General features: G+C 35.4%; 2 protein-coding genes and 1 long non-coding RNA gene across 3 annotated transcripts; 2 read left to right on the top strand and 1 right to left on the bottom strand.

Annotated features, from left to right (window-relative positions):
* Window positions 1-6,382: 6,382 nt before the first annotated feature.
* LOC7460680 (DEAD-box ATP-dependent RNA helicase 36) lies at window positions 6,383-11,147 on the bottom strand. Its single transcript, XM_002311257.4, has 6 exons — window positions 10,322-11,147; window positions 9,688-10,010; window positions 8,809-9,012; window positions 8,647-8,728; window positions 7,630-7,728; window positions 6,383-6,910 (listed from the first exon to the last, which is right to left on the bottom strand). The coding sequence occupies exons 1-6, from the start codon at window positions 10,943-10,945 to the stop codon at window positions 6,752-6,754; spliced, it is 1,491 nt and encodes a 496-aa protein (XP_002311293.1). The 5' UTR covers window positions 10,946-11,147; the 3' UTR covers window positions 6,383-6,751.
* Window positions 11,148-12,040: 893 nt separating this feature from the next.
* On the top strand, window positions 12,041-16,658 carry LOC127905626 (uncharacterized). Its single transcript, XR_008059820.1, has 5 exons — window positions 12,041-12,084; window positions 13,804-13,895; window positions 14,272-15,051; window positions 15,167-15,201; window positions 16,025-16,658. It is a non-coding gene; the product is annotated as an uncharacterized LOC127905626 (long non-coding RNA).
* Window positions 16,659-19,206: 2,548 nt separating this feature from the next.
* Window positions 19,207-22,805, top strand: LOC7496585 (phosphoglycerate kinase, chloroplastic). The gene is made up of 6 exons (XM_002312202.4): window positions 19,207-19,866; window positions 20,548-20,625; window positions 20,708-20,968; window positions 21,363-21,680; window positions 21,789-21,947; window positions 22,321-22,805. The coding sequence occupies exons 1-6, from the start codon at window positions 19,447-19,449 to the stop codon at window positions 22,528-22,530; spliced, it is 1,446 nt and encodes a 481-aa protein (XP_002312238.1). The 5' UTR covers window positions 19,207-19,446; the 3' UTR covers window positions 22,531-22,805.
* The last annotated feature ends 891 nt before the right edge of the window (window positions 22,806-23,696 follow it).

The raw sequence follows: 23,696 nt of genomic DNA, 5'->3' as shown, positions 1-23,696 counted from the left end.
TAGAGTGTATTTGTCAGTATGGTTGCGGTTGCTTTTTAAATAATTTTTTGTGTCGAAATGCATGTCAATAATATTTTTTTATTTTTTAAAAATTATTTTTGACATCAGTACATCAAAATGATCTAAAACATACAAAACATATTAAATTTTAGCAAAAAAAAAAATTGAATTTTTTGAGAACGCAGTTTGTGATTGCAGTAATGATTGTTTTTCAATACGGAGCATAAATCATTAGTTATGAATTTTATGGATGAGTTTGTAGGTTAAGCCGGTATTTGTGATTGCAGTAATGGTTGTTTTTCAATGTATTTTTATTTAAAAATATATTAAAAAAATATTTTTGATATTAGCATATAATTTTTTAAAAACTTATAAAAAAACAACTTGAAAAAAAAATCAAGATTTTTTAAATACAAAAACAAACACATTTTAAATACATAATCTAAAGCATGCGAAGAAACTTGGATGCCTCGGGCACGTACCATGACAAAAACAGCTATGACCTTAAACATGATTACTTATTAAATTGAGCTCAAATTTTATAAGATCATTTTATATAATTATAACAGGTAGATGTAACTAATTAAAACCAGGAAGAACCTTCAAAACAAATCTAAAAAATATATTTTTATTATTTTTCTAGTTTTTATCCACATTAAAGCTACATCACAGCTATTTTTAAAATCGTTGCAAAAAAAACATGTTTATTTTAAGTGTGTTGCACGTGGAAATTGATTTGATTCTTTGTTTTCCATTTTACGTGAGTGTGTTGCTCTGGTTTTATAGCCGGGATGGAATAGATTCTGTTTTGTTTTCTTCTCGAGCGATGAATTAAATTCATGCATGAAAAAATAAATAAAAGTACAGCGGGATGTCCACTATTACAAGAAAAAAAAACATAAAATAAAAATAGATAAAGGTTGACAGGGAAGACTGCATTATCAAGGAAAAAGCATGATTACCTTTACACCATAGTTTATAGATCCGGTCCGGTAGTCGACTCGATTCAAGACTTGAATTTCAAGTTTTGACCAGGTCGTTTGGGTCATTTTTTTTAAAAAATCAAAACAATGTTGTTTTAATAATAAAAAAAAAAGTCAACGGGTTACAACCAGGTTTTGCCGGGTCGCTGGGTCACATCGGGTTTTTTCTTATTTTTTCTTTAACCCGACTCAGTTACAGCTCCGGGTCCCGGGTCGACCCGTCAGACCGGGACGAGTTTCAAAACTATGCTTTACACAGCAAAATAGATGCACTTTTTCAATTATCTATCAAACATTAAGGGTTGGTCCAATAGATATACGTGAGTTTGATATTATGATAATGATTACAGTTTAAAATATTTTTTATTTTGAAATAATTTTTTTTTAATATCAACATATTAAAATGATGTAAGAACATAAAAAAATTAATTTTAAATAAAAAAATTAAAAACTTAAAAAAACACGGTTTCCTCATGTTCCCAAACAGTTAATTAATCTATATCTTGATTTTTTAAAATTTAAATAGGAGATAGGATAGCACTAGGCAATATGAAAAGTGCATAATTAAAAACTCAGAAATGATATTTAATATTAATTGATTTAAAAATACTTAATATCACTATAATGGTTTCATTTCTCAGATAATTATTGTTTTCTGGATGCAAACTCTGTATCTTTCTCGGCCCCCCTGCCACGTACACTGTTACTCTCGAAGCCGGGGACAGTCAATCTAATTTGTTGTTTTGTTCAACCTTTCCTCGTAATCGCATCTTTCATTAATTGTCACTGTGCTGCTGCTGCTGGTACCGATATTAATAATCGAGTGTTTCTGTTTAAGCTATGATATTTTTAATTTTTTTAAAAAATTATTATTAATATCAACATATTAAAAACATTAAAAATATTAATTTAAAGTAAATAAAAAAAATTATTTTTTTTAAAAGCTTTTAAAACACAAAATAAACACACCCTGAAACATATTATCAATACAATTTTTGTATTTTATGGTATTGTTATTTTTTTATAAAATGATTTTTTTAATTAATTTTTTATTTTTGAATTAATTTATTATACTGATATCAAAAATAATTTTTAAAAAACATTATATATTATAAAAAATATTTTAAAAAATAATTACTTTCACCCACCAAACAATATCTAAACCTCATTCAGTTGAAAGCCCGAAATCCCAGCAACAAACTACAAGAACAGCTCGTTAAGCATGTCTTGATCTTTATGGTGATTAAAATTCAAAGCTAGCAATTAAACAGCTAGAACAACGGTTTTGCAACTATGTTTTGAAATCGAAAAGAAAAAAACACTAAATCTAACGACTGGATAAAAATCCAGTCGATCAAGAGATTTTCCTTTTGTTCATGTTTTTTTTTTTTTTTTTGTGATTCTTTTTTTTTGTTTTAATTTAATATGAATATCCAAGACAACTTACACCCAACTCAATCTTTTCTGCGATTTCCTTGCACGCAGGGAAAAATGCTCGGTGCCAAAATAATATTATCACATGGCGGGGACCGTGTGAGTTGTGACAGTGACCTGGTTTTCCATTTGTTTGTTGAAAAATGCACCTGTAATTGTCTCTTTCCTTTGTAAGAGCATATGCTCCCATTGGAAATGCTCTTTTAAAATAGCTAAATTAATAAAATAATATTTTAAATAGTATAAATATAATTTTTATTTATTTATTTATATTTCAATGATAAAAAACTATTTAGAATAGCCAATTATATTTTAATATATTTATGTTAAATTAATTTTAATATAATTATATAACGTTAGCAAACAGATATAAAACAAATAAAAAAAACATTGGCCAACAGAAAAGGTGTATTTTTATTTATTCTTGTCTTATTTACATAGAAATGTAGAAATGACACTTTCTGTCTTGAATAACTATTTTAGCTATTCATTTGACTGACCGATTGGAATGTTTAAAAACAAACATAAAAGCTAAAAGTAGAATTTTTTTATTTTTTTTATTTTTTCAGTTGCTTCGTTGGAGATATTCTAACCCAGTTATATTTGAAATTGAATGTAAATGTGTTTTTAGAAGTGTTTTTTATTTTGAAATATATTAATTCTTTTAAAAATTTATTTTTAATACTAAAACAATTTAAAAATAGAAAAATGTATTAATTTAAATTTTAAAAATTTAATTTTTTTAAAAAACACGGTAAACGGCAATCTTAAACACCCTCTTTCCCCTTTCTACAGAAATGAATTGTTGGACTATAAGTTCTAAATTACTCGCACATCGGAGGCAGTCCGTCCATTCATCTCGTCGTGGGCCGGATAGCCTAGAACACAGATGGAGTATAGACAAGGTTAGAAGTTGCTTAGCAATTTTTGATAAGGCGTGTCATCTGATTTTTAAAATCATGATGATTTTATTAGATTTAATGACTCGTTAGCTTTACAAGCTCAGCTGCCATTTCACTTGAAAATGTGGGGTGATTTTCTAACTCTGATAGTCTGATACAGTCGATTTTTTGTTTGCTGGTGTAGGAGCCGAGCGACTAGAAGCTTTACAAGCTTTATATATTGATTTCAGACCAGAAGAGGCCGAGCTGCATGGGAATTTGCGCTGGAGTCAATATTAATCAGCTGACAGTTTGGGATCGGTGATGGCGAAGGGGTCGAAAACAAACAAACGGAGAAAAAAGGAGGTGAGCTTTGACTGGGTGACCACCGGGAAAGAGAAGACAAACACGTGATCGAGGGTGCAAGATGATGAAGGAGGTAATGAAAATTAGCAATGGTCTCAGCACTGGACTCCTTTTGCTAGGTCATGCTAATAAATTTATTAAAAAAATGCATGTAAAGAAAATAAAAATAATTGACAAATGAACCAATAATTGACATGAAAATAAAAAATAATATTGAGCGATATCAAAAGCAGAAGACATGGGAAATAATTGGAATAGAACCCTAAAAATGAGTGATTTAAGGTTGATAAATCTTGAAATTTCTAAGGGAGTGTTTTGTATTTTTCCAGTAAAGAGCTTCTTGCAAAGACTTGCATTTAATTTAATTCTTTTTTATTTATTGGGTCGTTGGATTCCATTGATAGCTGCAGTGTTACTTGAGGAACTGTAAGAAGAATCGCATATTTTATTATACAATTTAATGGTTTTGAAGAATGTAACTAACAGGGACAGAATTTTTTTAACTATTTACCCAGTTTCAAGAGAGTTGGTTATCCTCTCCTTTTCTACACCCTCCTCGGAATTGGTTTTATTCGAATTATTTTTCCGTCCATTTTGTTTTTAACAATGCCTAGTGTTTTTTTATTAATTATTTTGATTTTTTTATATGCTCCTGATTTTCACGTGTTTTTAATTGGTTTATTAACAAAAATTAATAGAGAGGTATCGATTCAGGTGTACTATATTTTTATTGAAAATAAAAAAATTCTTCACAGGTCTTGGAATGGATAGTCCTAGTCCCATATAAAATATAGTACGGGGGTGTTTAGTTGGGTGGTGTAATCAAATTTTATAAAAAAATAATTTTTTAAAATGATTTTTATTTTATATTATTTTGATATACTAATATTAAAAAAAAAATTTAAAAATAAAAAATATATTATTTTAGTCTATTTAAAAACAAAACACTTTAAAAATTAATTTTATTGAACTGCTACATGAAATTATGTAATAATATAAATTAACACATTATAGCTGGGCTGTTTTTTTTTTAAGAAAAATAGTTGGGAATAATTCTTTTGAAAATAATATATAATAAAACTATAATTGTTTATTGATATGTCAACACTTAATGTTTTTTTGTTTGTTTAAAACTATTCTCTAAAGAGTCAAAAAGAGTTAACCATGAGAGGGTTAAGAACCTATCTCTTGGTTAAACAAAATACCGAGCTTAAATGTTTATGAATTTTTGACGAATTATCAGACCTATTATTTATGAATATAGTTAAGTGCTGAGCCCAAATATCTCTTGATGAATCAAAAATATTTTATCATGGTAAATAAAAAATATTTTATCTTAATAAAATTGTAAATTAGAGATATTTTATTATGGTAGGACATGCTAACCTTTCCCTTGAAAGGAAGAGAAGCATTCGATGTCTATTAAAAAAGGAAACAAACATGAGCACTGGAAGGTTAAATTTTTTCTCTCTGGTTACAAGGATTGGTCCATTTAAAAGTTTTTTTTTAAAAAAAATATTAAATTAATTTATTTATGAAGCAACACTAATTTAATAATCAGAAAGTTTTCAAATAGATAAAAAAGAATCTTCTCCAAAGTAAGAATAACTTGTGATTTTACTATGAAAGAATGAGTTGGATATTCAGAATCAAGATATAAATGACTTGACTTTCAAGTCTATTAGATAAAACAAGATTTTATAATTTATAATAGAAAAAACTATAGAAAATAAAAAACAAAACAAGCTAATAAAAACTATAGGTAAAGCAATAAATAACATCAAAAGAAAGAATTAAGTAAACAATAAATTATATGCTAAACATAATGTTAATCTCCTTAGATTCTAAAATCAGCTGTCCGATAATAATGAGAGCGCGAGGACACATGATACCAAATATATTTATATATAAAAGCACGGGATGAGTGCTGTGTTTTTCGTTTAATATATTCTGGTACACGTGCCCAATGTCGCATAAAGTCGCATCTTGGGCCTTTTGAGTTTTCAGAGATGGAGATCCCAGATCCATGATGCGTGGATTGATTCATCTCTTTCTTTCTTTATTTGTAAGGGGAACGATTTCGATGGCAACCATAATTAGAAAATAAAGACAAGCAGTTGTCATTTTTTTAAATAATAATATATATTTTTTATTTTTTTAAAATAATTTTTTACATCTTTGTTTTATTTTTTCATTAAGAATTTTTTTTTTCGTTTTTTTTTAATTAAGAAAACACGAACTCATAAATATAGCTTTTATCAAAGAGATTAATAGTTAATTTTGCTACTTATTCATGGTGGATGAGATGACCTTTTAACCCAAAGGTTCAAAGAGTACTATGATACAAACGAGCTCCAAAAGATGCAGGTATTAGGTCGCCTTTCAAAAAACTGTTCTAATTGTTTTTTTTTTAAAAATATTTTTAACATCAACACTGGCAAGGAGGGCCACCAAAAAGTACTTAGACCCCGTTTAGTATTATGGCATACTCATGTCTTTTTTTTTAAAATATTTTTTTAGTGTTATTAAATTATTTTAATATACTAATATAAAAAATTAAAAAATTATTTTAATATATTTTTAAATAAAAAATACTTCAAACCATTCAAACGATACCTTAATTTAATTAAAGTCAAGATCCTCCCCCCTCTAACAGGAAACTAATTAGGAGCATCACAAACGAGCTATGATGTCGTAACAAAGGAGGGTCAGATGAAATTTCAGTAGAAAGCAACTGATTGGATGGATTCTGATACAAGAAAGATATATAATTAATATTTAGCAGTTTACTGAATAGTGAATACAAATATAAATAAACATATAAATAGACTCGATCAAAATAGCCAGACACGTGGATGCCTAGTCATTTACGGGGGCGTATATTGACATGCACATAAATTTATCCAAGGGATGCTACTCCTAGTCCTGGTCATAATCTCCATGAGCTCAAAACATGCAAAGAAAAGAATCTCTCACCTATAATAAAATTGAAGAAATGTTCTAGAGGAAGGCAGCCTTGACTTCACAACAAAGTTGCTGCTCGCAAAATGCAGCGGGATTAGAAGAGGCACAACACGTAATCCACCATCAGCTCAACATATCCTTACTTTTCCTCTTTCTCCTTTTATTCTTCAACAATCCCTTCTCTGCTAGGGATTTCTGTTTCTGTTTTTTCCGTTCTTTTACTAGCTCATCAAAGCCGTCATCCATCATCTTCATTTTTGCGACGCGTCTAGCCTTGTAAACCTGCAAATTAATATAAAGATACATAAGCAAACTGGAAGACTACTGTTTAATGATTCTCATCAGGCTTCAAAGAAAAAAACCAATCAGATTTTTCTTTCTGCTCAATTTTCTCATTTTTTCCCCAGATGAAAGAAAAAGAAAAGGTCTTTAGTCATTAAGCTTTATTTAGAATACTTGTCAACCACCATTCAGCCAGCAAGGTGACTGTAGAATATCTTGTAAACCATAACAAAAATAACGGGGTCCAATGATATAAGAATAGTCAAGGTGAAATGAATCACTGCAAGACCAACCAAATGCATATGACTATGTTTGTATAACTATTCACTAACCTACACAAGCATTGGCATATGAATATACTGAAGCAGTGGAGTTGAAATGGTAAAATCTAATTGCATGGCATCCCTATAACTTCCTTGCTGCAGAAATATATCTAGGCGTCAGGCAAAATCAAATGGCTTGAAAAAAGACTTTCTAGTGGAGAATGGCTGGATACATTTGATAGTGATTGGCCATCACATCGACAAGAAAAGCTAGTTTCATCCAGAATGTTACAGCATGCATATAGACTTTGAGCTAAATGTGATTCCCACAAAAAGTTGTGGAAGAAAGCCCAGCACTAATAGGATATGAATGTCTCTTCAAACCAAGTAGCTGAACACCCTGCATATACTATTTCATCGTAATATCAGTTACTCAGAGTTAAAAAGAGATCTAACCTTCGTAATATCGGAAAGGACCTCATTCTCTTTACACTCAAATTTCTCGAACTGTTTTCCAACTTCAGCTTCTATAGCTTTCATGAGTTTTCCATCATGCTGCCAATCAAATATAACAAAGTTGAGAAAAACTACATTCAAAGTACAGCACATTCCATAGACCTAAAGGTTCTACTCTAGCGGAGAATTGCAAAATGCTATTTATAGATCACCCTGTAACAAATACACACAAGCACAGACATGGGAGACCAGAGCACATGTACTCACACTCGTGAAAATGTCCAATTCAATTACTAAACAGCACTAATGTATCACAGCCTTCAGAGTCAATGTCCACATAAATAGAAGACATATATTATGGCGGAGAAAGCTACAGAAACTACAGCTTCATTTTGTGCAAACAACCTGTGCACTACAAAGAATCATGCCAAAGAGGCACCGTTGAAGAGCCTTTGACAGGTAAAACAATCCTTAACCATTTAAGCTGGTGATATAACCCATTGCATGTGTTGCAAAATGCACAAACTCTAAAACAGCATCCAAATGTTAACTTCAAAAAATCTAATATCAATTGGACAGGCATGAAAAAGAATGTCTACCAATATTATTTTTCTCACTTCTCATTTTCTAGAACAAAAGGCAAATTAAGCATCTTCAGTAAATGGCTACCTTGATGCTCTTTGGACAAGCAAGGACTAAAAAATAACAAAAAACATCGGGCAAACTTTCTCTTAAACATATACTAACGTGTAATCAGAACATAGGGAGACCCATGGACCTATGATTTGACATTAATCATGAAAAATTAGCGCACACATTTAGGAACACTAATAACTTTCCACCCCAGATAATGTTCCCAGACATAGGGATACCCATAAAACTAGCCATTCAGAACATAATTGGAAGAATATTAAACTGTTGGAAAATTACAAGAATGGCTGCAGGGTTATGATGGCGCTCTAAAGAGAATATAAAATCTACAGGTACAAAAATATATTACAGCCTTCCACTATTTACCTGAGCAACTAAACTCACAGCCAGCCCTTCCCTGCCTGCTCTTGCAGTACGCCCTACACGATGAACATAATCTGTAGGATCCCTGCAATATCAGGCTGATAATTTAAGCACAATTTTTTAAAGATAAGTTAACAAAGAATAAAGATCATTGAGAAGTATAACCTTGGAAGATCATAATTGATAACAAGATCAACAGTAGGAATGTCCAAACCACGACTAGCAAGATCGGTAGCAATTAATATAGAAGCTTGTCCCGATTTGAACCGATGTAATGAAGCAAGCCTAGCCGACTGGGATTCAAGTGAGTACAATGTTGCAGGTTCATGATCAAGCTCTTTCAGTAATGAACTCAAAAGGCGACAAGTGCTGCATTTACATTACAAAGACGGGGGCATTAATGAGTGGGTTTTCCAGATATCGAAATTGAGAAGTTTGCAAGAACATTTTATTCCAAAATGAATCTAATTTACACAAAACCCACAGGGAGACAAAGGAGGATTGACAAATGAAGAAGGCTCAGGCAAGGATATACAGCTCACAGAATGTAGCATGAACCAGATATAATTTCCAGCGGTCATCTTAAAAGAGAAGTTGATGCAACTTATGAAACTATGCTTCCTAAAGGAATTAGTAATCCCCCGACTGATTTTTTTGCCATCGAACAGCTGATGCAACACACCTTCATGGTATAGGCACTTCCCTCTTCTGCCACAAGATTAACTAGGACAGATGGCACCTTTCTATTACAAGCACAATTCCAAACGAGTCCCTAGGTAACCAATAAAATTCTTCTGGAAAAAGTAATACCATCATATTCAATATCTTTAAGTCACAAGAGAAAAATTAGCCAGGGGCAAACACACGTGCCATGGAAAATCGCAACCCAGAGATGTCACCAGGTATGTCATCTGACAAGCAAGCCACTGATGGCATGATTATTACCACAAGAAAGAAGCAAATATCGCAAGCACAACAAAAACAGCAGGTAAAATAGAATATCAGGGAGCAGACAGAAGAAATTTGCATCGAAGCAATTTATACCTGCAGGCAGAGACAAATATTATGGCAGATCGAATTCCCATTTCTTCCATTTTGGACAAAATGTAAACAAGATAAACCTCCTTCACATTCTTGGGCATCTGAATATACTGCTGGTTAAGAGTGTCAACCGTCTTGAAACCCTCATATTCCTCATAAAAGTAAGCCTTATTTTCAGAAAGCTCAAGCAACGTTTGCAATTCACTTGTCATTGTGGCAGAAAAAAGCAAAGTTTGCCTACTTTTCGGCAAGCACTTGAACACCACTCTTAATTCCTCTTGAAATCCAACATCAATCAACCTATCAGCTTCATCCAAAACTAGAAACTGAAACAAAATAAAACAAAAAATATACAAGCACACACTTTTATCAAACAAAGGAAGCATACAATGAGCAAAACAGAAATAAATAAAGCTCCAATCTTTAAACTTTAAAGAGCGAGATAAAAAGCAAAATCTATCTCCACATCCTTAATGAACACAAAAAACTACTCACGGTTAACAAATTGCATCAAACACTAATCACAGCTAAAAGGACTAAAACTACCAAGTAAAAGATGTATTTCTAGAATTACACGAAAAGAAAAAAAAACCACAATCAAGAAGCTTCTTTTTTATTTGTTTATTTATTTATTTACCTTGGTTCGAGAGAAAACAGGAGAAATATCAGGATTCTCCAACAGAACCTTAATTCTTCCCGGCGTAGCAATAACAACATGGGGTCTCCCCATCAAGGTTTTAGCTTGAGTCAACAAATCCATACCCCCAACAACAACAGCACACCTCAAATGCAAACAAGAACCGAAAGCACGAAACTGCTCTGCCAATTGGTACGCCAATTCTCTGGTTGGTGTTATAACAAGAGCAAAAACCCCAAATGGGTCTTCAGCTAAGCGGTGGAGGATCGGCAAAGCAAAAGCTGCCGTCTTGCCGCTCCCAGTTTGGGCCAGGCCTAAAACATCCCGGCCTGAGAGGATTTTGGGGATGCAGTGGGATTGTACTTGTGTTGGGTTCTTCATACCAAGTTCTTTGCAGGTTTGAAGTGCCCATTCGGAGAGGCCAAGGTCAGAAAACAAAGTGGTTTTGGCGGCGGCGGAGTCGGGGTTACTAGGGTTTGAGGAGGCTTCTTTTTCGAGTTTGGGGATTTCAGGGCTTTCATCAGGGTTTTGGGTTTTCTGGAGTTTGGGGCGTTTAGGGGTTTTAGAGAAGAGTGGGAAGTTGCTGTCAACTACATGTGTTTTTTCTTGTTGCTGCTCCTCCATCTTGGCTCTTGTCTTTGAGAGGGCGCTGTTTCTTACAGCAAGCTGTTAATGATTAGAATGCACCCACCAGGGTTAACAACCAGCTTCAGCTTCTTTTTTTACTGGTCCTACAAATATAACCGCCTCGTTTTGCAACCCTGATTTTCTTCCCCGGTAAACAGCAACGAAACAGTCCTTCCCTTCTTTTCCAAGAGGACGAATACGAATAAAATACACACACACACACAATAGAAAAAGAAAAGAATTTCTATTTAATATTTTTTAATTAAAAATATATCAAAATATTTTTTTTAATTTTAAATATTATTTTCATGTTTTAAAAAAAAAACAATTTTATAAACATTTTAAAAATAAATTCAATCACAGGAACAAACACTCTTACATATATATATATATATATATATATATATATTTTGGCTTGCTTCCCTGTATACGAAACTGGCGTACAAAATAGGGTTCGGAATCTGCGCACAGATTGACAATCTTCATAACCGATACAACAAAACATAGATTGACAATTTAAATTCAGTGCAAGGCGAAGAGGAATATAGATTTGTTTCGTCAAGATGAATTGTACGTAACAAAACATACATTCAAGAAAAACGCCATTTAGAAGAAACCGACAAGGAATTGGATGTGAATGATCAATAACACAGTCACTGGATGCATAACTATACAATATTGTTCTGCTATGGCAATACACTAACGTAAAATTCTAGACAGAGAACAAAAAAATTTGCATATGTGTTTGGGTCACGCTGATGAAACCATAGGGCTGATTGCCATCTCTCTAGCGATCTGGAAAGAATACATTTTGTCGAAGGACAACCACCGAAATGCCTACCCTTAACTATAAACAATACCTAAATCTTTATCAAAGAGACTTCAGCAATTCCTAATTGCTACCTTTTTCCTCTTGTTACTTTTTAGTAATCAAATGGGAATATTGGGCAGGCGATTAGGCCCAGTCCGTGGACATGCCCAAACGATGTTATGCTCAAATTACCGCATTTACCTTTGTTATTTTTTCAAGATCATCACCTCCTCCATGTTGTGAAGAGACAGAGAATATGGTTGAAGTAATAAGAAGATTTACAGAGAAGAATAATGAAGAGAGGAACAGAGAAGAGAAACAATGGGTAAGTGAATGATTTCTAATTCATGACTTTATTTGCTTGTAATCGTTGCTATTTATACATGAGCTTAGCTGGGTATTATCTATACAAGATTCCCGTTGGTTGTAACCAACTGTAACAGAATACAATCTTCAACTGCTATCTCACAGCTCAACATCCTCCCTTGAACTAATTTGTCGATTAGTTCAATTTTTGCATCATACCCATGCCTAATTTGTCCCTTAGCTTTAAGAAAGCCTCCAGCTTTAGTGGTTTCGTCATGATATCTGCAATTTGCTCTTGTGTGTTGCAGTATACTAGTTCCACAACCCCATCTCTTGTAAGATCCCTTAGGAAGTGAAATCTGACATCTATGTGTTTGCTTCGACCATGTAGTACTGGGTTTTTTTGAAAGTTTTATAGCAGAATTATTATCACAATAGATCACTGTACTAGTCACTTGTTCAAGGCCAATATTGCCCAGAATTCTTCTTAACCAAACTCCTTGACAAGCACAGGATGCAGCAGCTATAAACTCTGCCTCTGTTGTAGATAATGTCACCACGGGTTGTTTCTTACTGGACCAAGAAACAGCTCCTGTACCAAGCATAAACACAAACCCAGATGTACTCTTCCTGTCATCAACATCCCCAGCATAATCACTATCTGCATATGCTCTTAGTTGTCCTTCATCCCCTTTTCTGTATATAATCCCAAATTCTGTAGTTCCCCTGAGATACCTTAGTATCCTTTTGACAGCTTGAAGGTGCATTTCAGTGGGTCTTTCCATATATCTACTGACTAACCCAACTGCATACATAAGATCGGGTCTAGTGGCTGTCAAATATAGCAAACTGCCAACTAATTGCTTATATTCTGTAGTATTTACACCCTTTGCATTTTCTTCATTTTTTGTAAGTTTGCATCCTGGGACAATTGGATTCTGCACTGCATTACTATGTTCCATTCCAAATCTTCCCAACACCTCTCTAGCATACTTCTTTTGACAGATGAATATCAGTTCTGCATTTTGTATGACTTCCACACCTAAAAAGTACTTCATTCTTCCAAGATCAGACATGTCAAACTCTCTCATCATTGAGTCTTTGAAGCCTTTAAACATGCATTCACTATTTCCTGTAAAGATAAGATCATCCACATATAGACTTACAATTAGCATACTGCCTTTGTCACTGGTTTTTGTGAATAATGTATGTTCACAGAAGCATTTTTCAAAGCCCTCTTTGACAAAGTAAGTCTCAATTCTGCTGTACCAAGCCCTAGGGGCTTGCTTGAGTCCATATAATGCTCTTTTCAGTCTGTACACCTTATGCTCCTCTCCTTGTTTCTCAAATCCTTGTGGTTGTTCAACAAATATGGCTTCAGCTAGCTCTCCATGCAAAAAGGCACTCTTAACATCCAGCTGATAAACATACCAGCCTTTGTGAGCTGCCAATGCTAGGATAGTTCTGATTGTATCCCACCTAGCTACTGGTGCGAATACTTCATTATAGTCAATTCCTTGTCTTTGGGAGTACCCCTTTGCCACAAGCCTTGCCTTGTGCTTGTCCACCTTTCCCTCTTCATTTAATTTGGTCTTGAATACCCACTTCACTCCTATAGGTTTTGCTTCAGCTGGTAGGACAGTTAATTCCCATGTATTGTTCTTTTCAATGGCCTTTATCTCTGTATTCATTGCTGTTCTCCACTTTTCACTTTTGACTGCTTCTTCAAATGTGACAGGGTCCTCTGTAGAGATGAGCATTGCAAGATTATGTCCTCCCTCTTCTTCTCCTTCAGATAGTGCTTCATCAGTCACATAATCTGTTAACCAGGTTGGTTTTCTTCTGCACCTTTCTTGCTTGTCATTCTGTGATATTCCATCAGGTAGACTATCTACAAGACTACTTGATAAGTTATCATTGTGCACACCATCAGCATGTTCAGGATGACTGTTTACACCTTCAAAACCTCCACTGATCTCACTGTCTTCTTCCTCATTAATGTCTGCCCATTCTAACTCTTTATGCTTCAACTCTTCTGCACTTCTGTCCCACTCCCACTTTTCATTTTCCACACATACTACATCTCTGCTAGTGATGATTTTCTTTCCCACAGGGTCATAAAGTCTGTACCCTTTAGACTCTTCACTTACTCCTAACCACACACATTTGAAACTTTTGTCATCTAACTTCTTGCGTTGATTGTCAGGTATGTGAGCATAAGCCACACATCCAAACACACTGAAACACTCAACACTAGGCTTCCTGTTACTCCAAGCTTCTTCAGGAGTAGTATTGGGAACAGCTGTGGTGGGGCTTCTATTTATCACATAGATGGACCAATTTACAGCCTCTGCCCAGAATTGCTTTGGTAATTCCTTCCCTGACAACATGCTGCGCACCATATTCATTATGGTGCGATTCTTTCTCTCTGCAACCCCATTCTGCTGTGGGGTGTATGCTGTGGTAAGTTGTCTCTTGATTCCATGTGTGCTGCAAAAATCATTAAATTCACTTGAGGTGAACTCTCCCCCTCTGTCAGTTCTTAAACAACTGATTCTTTCACCACTTTCTTTTTCCACACTCACTTTATATTTCTTGAATATAGACAGTGCTTCAGATTTGTGTAATAGAAAATATGCTCAAGTTTTTCTACTATAATCATCTATAAAAGTGATTATGTACCTTTTCCCACTGTTTGATTGTGGTGAAATGGGTCCACAAATATCTGCATGGACAAGTTGTAGTTTCTTGGATGCTCTCCACAGACTTTTCTTTGGCAATGTCTCTCTATGCTGCTTTCCTTTCATGCAATCTTGACAGACTTTTAATGAGTCATTCAGTGCAGGTAAACCCTTGACCATCTCCATTGAAACCAAGGTTTTCAGCCCCTTTAGGCTTAGATGCCCATATCGACAGTGCCATAGATTGGTGACATCTTCAGATGTTGCTTGTAGACAACTAGCCATTGGAGTTATCACAGTAGCAAGTATGGGAAATATTCTGTTAGATGACATTTGAGATTGCATAATCAAACCTTTCTTAGGGTGATAAACCCTACATTTGTCATCTTTGATAAGAATTGCTAACTGTTTTTCTTGCAGCTGGCCTATGCTCAGGAGGTTGTTCTTCAATTCAGGTATGAAATATACCTCTGTGAATACCTGTGTAATTCCTTTGATGTTTAGCTTGATATGTCCCTTTCCCATAACCATCATTTTTGAATTGTCTCCAAGCTTTACAGTTCTTCTAAACTTGTCATCAAATTCAAAAAACCATTCCTTGTTGCTGCACATGTGATTGCTGCAACCTGAGTCAAGAATCCATACAACTTCTTCTTTTTGCTGTATATCTTCATGATCCCCTTCATCTTTGTAGGCCATTAATAACATCTCTTCTTCCTCATCTACTTCTGCAAAATATGCATTCCTGTCATTTCTGTTTCTAACAGGACATTCGTATTGAAAATGTCCTAGTTTTTGGCAGTTGTAGCACTGGATCAAGGCTTTGTTGTAGGGCTGTCTTCCCCTTCCTCGACCCCTTCCCCTGATACCACCACGAAATCTTTCCTTCCCTTCAGTTCTGTATTCAATTCTTCCTCCCATTTTCTCTGAATTAGTAATGTTTAAAGCCTGCTCTTCTTCTTTCTGACCTTGCATCCTCTGTTCATGAACTAGGAGACTGCTTTGAAGTTCATCTATTGACATGGTTGAAGAATCATTAGATTCTTCAATAGAACAGACAACATAATTGAATTTTGAGGTCATTGACCTTAAAATTTTCTCAACAATTACATTCTGCTTCATACTTTCTCCATGCACTTGCATTTTGTTTGCAATAGTTAATGTTCTTGTAAAGTACTCATCAACTTTTTCCCCTTCTTTCATGCCAAGAACTTCAAATTCTCTTCTAAGTGCTTGTAACTGGGCACGTCTCACTTTGGTGGATCCTTGATATTTCAGTTTCATGGAATCCCAGATGGCCTTTGAAGTCTCCTTATTGAGTATAGTTTCAATGATGGTTCTGTCAATGGCTTGAAATAGGTAGTTCTTGACCTTTAAATCCTTCAATTTTTCTTCTTCAATTACTTTCTGTTGTGCTGCTGATTGTGCTCCTTCTCCTCTTGCTGCACCAATCCCTTTTTCTATTAGACTCCAGTATTCTTTGGACTTAAGAAAGTTCTCCATAAGCATAGACCAATGGTCATAATGACCATCAAATCTTGGTATTGCTGCCTGCACAAAATTGTTTGATTCTGTTGTCATTGATTGATCTTTTCTGCTTTGCTTTTCTTTTTCAAGAAAACTCAGTTTCTTGATGTTCTTTATTTGATTTTAGTGATATGGCTCTGATACCATATGTTGTGAAGAGACAGAGAATATGGTTGAAGTAATAAGAAGATTTGCAGAGAAGAATAATGAAGAGAGGAACAGAGAAGAGAAACAATGGGTAAGTGAATGATTTCTAATTCATGACTTTATTTGCTTGTAATCGTTGCTATTTATACATGAGCTTAGCTGGGTATTATCTATACAAGATTCCCGTTGGTTATAACCAACTGTAACAGAATACAATCTTCAACTGCTATCTCACAGCTCAACACTCCATCAGTAACGTCCTCACCATGCACAAGACGTTCAGCACAACGTCCACCATGAGCTACCACCATTTGCATCTTCAAGTAGCCGAAGGTTGTGTATCCTTGGTCTATCATATCTTCTCGTGAGTAGAAAACGGATATTGCAGTTTCCTGCTCGTGTTTGACCAAAAAGATGAAAATTAAAGGAAAGGAGAAGTGATTAGAAGAAACTGCAGCAGTTGAGTAGCAGCAATAACAAATCCAGCTTGCAAAGAGAAATTTCACCTTGCCTCCAGGCAGGAGCTGAGAAAATGCATGCCAATCAAAGGAAGGAAACAAGTGAGCTAATACCGTATGACCAGCTTCATGTACATCCGGGAGTCTCTCTTCTTTTCAAACGATACCTAGCAAGTAAGAATATCAATATGATGGTTAGTTTTAAACAGAATTATAGACTCCTTGTCACTTCACGAGGATGAATAATGACAGACATGTGTTTTGTTCACATTTCTGTTGTTCTTCCTCTGTAAGAAGTACACCCATGACCCATGCCCTCGAGTATTGTTTATCTAACACATCAACTTTCTGATAGATCTTGAAATGCCCTTTCCTTACCTGCAATAAATGATTAGACATAATGTTCCACATTGCTGGAGAATTCAGTGAACCTTCCAACAGCTCAACTTGTATGACTTTATGAAATACGGGATCCACTAAAGTTAAGATTTCAACTGAACAGAAGCATTCAAAACCAGGCTAACTACAAGAATTAGCAATGGACCCTGCTCCCATTTAATGGACCTAGTGCCTCTCCTCCCTCTCTCATGTGGGAACCATTGTCTCATGTTCTCATCAGCCACATTCCATTTTCTTCGTATAAAACCCCAAAGAAAAAGGCGGGGTCGAAGAAATAACTGATGATATTCAATTAAACCAAGATGGGCGATTAACATGGAGAAACATGACACAAATGCCACGCAGTTTTTAAACCCCTGTTGTTCTCAGAGGTAATTCTATAAAAATGTGAAGATGCTATCCATCTATGGCAATGAAGTGTTCAGAAATAAAGATGTCCGAATATATATATCACAAATATAAATGGGTGGTAGAGAGATGCTCCATCTATGGCAATAACGTGTTCAGAAATAAAGATGTCCGAATATATATCATAAATATAAATGGGAGGTAGACATATGACAGTAGTCTCTCTCTACACATTCCACATGCTGAAAAGATTATAAAACCTTTGCGCCATTGGTTGACCAGGGAATATTTCCACCGGTATCTGTATCTTTCTTGACAAGATTCAGAAACTTACAGACATGATCGCAGCTTCATTGACCAGGTTCCGAATATCTGCTCCAGAGAAGCCAACGGCACGGAGCACAAGCTGCAGAGTGAAAGGCATGGACACAAAAGGTAAGCTAAAAATTAAATGAACGGTATTGAAAAAGGAAAACCTCTAATGTAAAGGACTCACATTATCCCACTGCTCACCCTATTAGTGGTGGGTTTTTTAGTATAGCATCACAGGACCGAGAGCATCATGAGATGACGGGACAGAAGGCGGATAGATATTCATGAAAAAAAAGAAGAAGTTCCGAATGGGCTTTTGACCCATTACATTGAAAAGTATTGGTCTCGAAAGCCCTGGATGACAGATCAAACAAAAAGCCCAATCCAGAAGTAAACTTAACTCTTAAGGATGGCCCAGGGCTAACCTTGCCCGGAAAAACTCAAATTAGCACCCCTTGCATTGACGCCACCTGTGTTATGTAATTGGTGCCAGGATAGCTTTATATATATATATATATATATATATATATATATATATATATATATATATATCTTGTTTTAATATGAAGTGCATGTCTTGTTAATTTTATAGAGGGAATTAGATATACGAATTAGATATGTTCATTTGATTATTATAAGTGTAAATATTTATATTTAAATAAGAATATTAAAAAAAAAACAATATGCATTTATTTCAGAATCCATTTAGTGCTAAAACTCGCAATATCTAAATCTAAAGATGTTAATATCTGGACCTTGTTCAAACAGTTATACATTCCATCTTGTTTAACTCAAATGCAACAATTAATTACAACAAATCACAATTCTATTTCGATTTGGATATAGGCCCCCATTTGGGCGGCAAAACAACTTTTTATAAAAAAATAATTTTTTTATTTAAAATAATTTTTTTATGTTAATATTTAAAATAAATTTTAAAAATAAAAAAAATACTTTAAAATATATCCACAGCATCATTAAAAAAAAAAAACACCAACTCATTCAATAGAAATCTATAATCAAAAGAGGCACTTCTGTTAAAAAAGATAACTTTCGAAATAATTGAAAGGATCCATCCAACCGCATGTGTGTCCAAGGCGAAGTGGATACGGTAATCGAACCTAAGCCCTTTTTACGAGGAGGACGAGTCATGGCAGCTGAACTAGTTAACGAACCCGAACCCTCTCGGCAGTCGGCATCGCTGTTGGTTGGTACTTGTAGCAGTAAAAGGCTGCACCGTACAGCAAGTAACAATCTAAAAAGCATCGAGCATCGACAACCTCAATTCAACGATAAGAGAAAATCCAAAAACCAACACACACCGCCCATTCATTCCCTCCTTCGTTCTTCCCGTCCACAGCTTCCCCCATTATTTTCATCTCTCACTCGCACTCCAAAAGATCAGAGAAAGAGAGCCTCATTTTCACATCCATATAACCCCTCATTCCCTCCTCTTTTCCTTTTAGTCCACACAACTTCTCTCACAAAACAGTCCACAAACACCGCCAAATGGCCTCTGCCACAGCACCAACAACTCTATCTCTCCTCAAAACAGCCGCCGCCTCCACCTCCACTTCTGCCCGTGCCTCCCTTCTCCCAGTCTCCACCTCTGGCCTCCGCACAACCAGCCTCCGTGGTCTTGGTTTCTCTGCTGCAGACCCATTGTTTAGTTCTCATGTGGTGTCCAAAATCCGATCTTTCAAGTCAAATGGCAGAGCACCAAGAGCTGTGGTGTCTATGGCAAAGAAGAGTGTGGGTGACTTGACTGCTGCTGACTTGAAAGGGAAGAAAGTGTTTGTTAGAGCTGATTTGAATGTGCCTCTTGATGAGAATCAGAAAATTACTGATGATACTAGAATTAGAGCCGCTGTTCCTACTATTAAATATTTGATTTCAAAAGGGGCCAAAGTTATTCTTTCTAGTCATTTGGTACGTGGGATCTTGTTCAATTTCATTTTTTGAATTTGGGTTTTGTAGCATTTCTGTTTTGTGCGTTTCATTGATTCTGATGGTTTTGTTGACTCTGTGAATTTCTTGGTTCCTGCATTGAATCTTTGATGTTATGCGACTAGAATCATAGCATTGACTTTTAGTTGCACAATACTCTGAAAATCACTCTTTATTTTCTATATATATATATTGGTGCTGGTTTATTGGAATCACACTTGCGTGCTAATGGGTCCGAAATTCAGGTAGTAATTTATGATATGCAAAGTTCTTCTGTTGCTTTTGAGAGAGTTAGCGAAATTGGCAGCAGGTTTGCAATTGTTAATTGCCGATTGATAGAATGTTAAGAAGGGATTGAATGTTATAGCTTGTCTTCTTCTGGTTATCGAACGATATTATGCTCTGAGAACTGCTTCAGTAAAGAATTACTTTTGACTGCTGGATTTGGTGTAGAAGCTAGTTCTTATATTGGTAACTTTAGCTAGTGTGGTGTTTTTTATACATGATAACAATTGTTTGCAGAAATATCTCAATAACATTTAAGTTTGCGGATTTACTTCTGGTCATAATAGGTTATCCGTGAAAATAATTTGGGTTCGTAATCTCTGCTTAATGTTAGTGGTTTGCTCATATGAGCTGAAGTGTTTTTTGATTATTTTTCAGGGACGACCAAAAGGTGTAACTCCAAAATTCAGCTTGGCACCTCTTGTTCCCCGGTTATCTGAACTCCTTGGAATTCAGGTACAAGTTGTTCATGGAAGTATAGAAATAGAGAATGCCCGTGTTTGCTGGACAATATGGCTAATATATACTACCTGAGCAGGTTGTGAAAGCTGATGATTGCATTGGTCCAGAGGTAGAAAAGTTGGTTGCTTCACTTCCCGAGGGTGGTGTTCTTCTTCTTGAAAATGTCAGGTTTTACAAGGAAGAAGAGAAGAACGAACCTGAATTCGCAAAGAAGCTTGCTTCCATGGCAGATCTTTATGTAAATGATGCATTTGGAACTGCACATAGAGCACACGCCTCAACTGAGGGAGTCACGAAATTCTTGAAACCATCTGTTGCTGGTTTCCTCTTGCAGAAGGTTGGTTTATAAGTTAAATGACTGTGTGAGATATTATACCCTAATATTTTGAATGAAATAAGAAAGTTTTACCAATCTCTCTATAAGACTATGACTCAGAGGTTGTTTTATTTAGGACCTTCATCTAAACTGCCTTTAGGTGTCGTATGTAGACTGAATGATTGGCTGTTTTATTTTGCCTTATTGTGCTGTTGTCGTTGTTCATTTTACCCTTTGAGCACATTCACTCTTTAACTTTTTTCTCTCTTGCCATTTTTTTGGTGATACTTACCCAATGCCACCACCTTTGCATCCTTTTTATGAGCCTGAATTGTCAATGTTGCTGACTATCTTGTGTCTCTTTTTTAAACTTCGGTTCTCATTGTAATTCTGTTTCTCTCTACCTTGTTTTTAGGAGCTGGACTACCTTGTTGGGGCAGTTTCAAACCCAAAGAGGCCATTTGCTGCCATTGTGGGTGGTTCTAAGGTCTCATCGAAGATTGGAGTCATTGAGTCACTCCTGGAGAAGTGTGATATCCTCCTTTTGGGTGGAGGTATGATTTTCACATTTTACAAGGCTCAAGGCCTCGCAGTAGGTTCATCCTTGGTTGAGGAAGATAAGCTTGATTTGGCGACCACACTACTTGAGAAGGCCAAGGCAAAAGGAGTGTCTCTTTTGCTACCTAGTGATGTGGTAATTGCAGACAAGTTTGCTCCTGATGCAAATAGCAAGGTTTGTGGTCTAAGCTCTCACAAGAAAGTTCCCTAAAACTCGTACTTACTGAATTTTTTTATGCTCTCTGTGACTGAACCAACTCGAGTGCTGTTCTGTTCACTGCAGACTGTGCCAGCATCAGCCATCCCAGATGGTTGGATGGGACTGGATATTGGACCAGAATCTGTGAAAACATTCAGTGAGGCTTTGGGAACCACCCAAACTGTCATCTGGAATGGACCCATGGGAGTGTTTGAGTTTGAGAAGTTTGCGAATGGAACAGAGGTATGCAAGAACAGGGTGCTTAAATTTGTTTTTTGGATTTTATCTATTCAAGCTTGGATTCTACTTTTGTTTCCACTCCCTCATAGGCACGCTATGATACCTCGTTAGAAGCTCACATGTATACAAATATCTGGGTAGTGTGATAACTATGTTTATACCATTGCAAAATTCTCCAATAATCTACTCTTTCTATTACTTGGATCAACTGTACATGATAAAAAATGGTCCTGGTACTTGACTCAACTTTGTGAAGTGGCTTGCTAAACCCATTCCAACTTCATATATAACCTGCAGTTTATGCTTGCCCATCACATTGTTTTGGGTTTATTACCTTTGGTTAGATGGTGAACTAGAGTTGAACCTCTGCTTGCAGGCCATTGCAAAGAAGCTTGCTGAGCTTAGTGGCAAGGGAGTTACAACTATTATTGGAGGTGGAGATTCTGTTGCAGCTGTAGAAAAAGTAGGAGTTGCTGATGTCATGAGCCACATATCAACTGGTGGTGGTGCCAGCTTGGAGTTGTTGGAAGGGAAAGAGCTACCAGGTGTCCTTGCTCTTGACGAAGTCGAACGAGTTGCTGTGTAGGATAATTTGATTTCCCCCCAATCCCGTTCCCATTTCCATGTCCTTGCTTTTATTTTTACGAAAGGGAGATGCAATGTTGTAGAGAAGTACGAGTCATGCTGTACGTTGAGGTTGGTTAACAAGAGTGATCCAAGATTTTAAATAAATAGTTGGTTTTGATCAATCACTTCTCTGTAAATTGACATGTTGTGGTTTGAGAAGAAAAAGTACTTTTGATGAATCTGGAAATGAAAAGAAAAGAAAAAAAAGCCAACTTAGACTGTTGCCTTCCTGTATCTATGTGATTCAGTCCTAACTTTGCAAGATCAGCCAGCCATTGAAGGCAAAATTCCAGTCTCCTGTCTGGATTAGTCGTTTTTGAAATTCACATGAAAGTATAGTGCATATATGAGAGATTGGATAACCAAACATGAAAGTATAGAGCAGATATGAGAGATTGGATAACCAATACAAGTAGTTAAGAAATGTGCATCCGATATGATCGATCTACTCGGAATGCTACGGTTTCCGTGCATAACAGGACCGAGTTGAGAATGCTTCGTAGCTTTCTATTCTCGTTAAGAACATTGGTTCATTTCAGCTTTCTATATGATATGTTCTCTCAAGAGGTAGGAGTTCAAGTCAGCAGCTCCCCTTTCTGTGATACAAATATAATGGAAATCAAAAGATGTTGAGAGTGACATAGGCAACAAAGTTCTTCACAGAACCTCCGGAAGTTTCAAGCCACAGAAATGAAAGGCTATGGCTGTTGTTTTTCTTCTCTTCTGACAACTTTTTCTAAAGGTGATGGATTAGAAAACTGGTGCACATCATGGGAAGGCATACCTGTTTCTTTTCTTAAATCAAGTCTCCCGTGGACTATCACCTGTCCCAAAATCCAACTCGTTCGTGGCTACCAAATTTTACGACTACAAAATCTTATGAAATATTTTTTTTTAAGGTATTGGCCTCAAAAAAATGATTTTAAAAAAATAATTCAAAGTATAAATCATCGCAGCATGCTTCTTGTCGTCATAAACTTCACTATTTTTTTAGTGAATTATTCAGTTGGCTTCCCTGGGCGATATGAAGACATGTAATAGCGGAGCATACTCCACGCTCTATCAAGAAAAAACATTATAGTCTTACCTCAACAGAAAACACACTTACGAAAAGAAGAAGAAGTA

The sequence above is a fragment of the Populus trichocarpa genome, chromosome 8 (assembly GCF_000002775.5).
Source record: "Populus trichocarpa isolate Nisqually-1 chromosome 8, P.trichocarpa_v4.1, whole genome shotgun sequence".
Taxonomy (NCBI): Eukaryota; Viridiplantae; Streptophyta; class Magnoliopsida; order Malpighiales; family Salicaceae; genus Populus; species Populus trichocarpa.
Note: the sequence above shows the minus strand (reverse complement) of the source record. Positions and strands in the feature narration are given on the sequence as shown.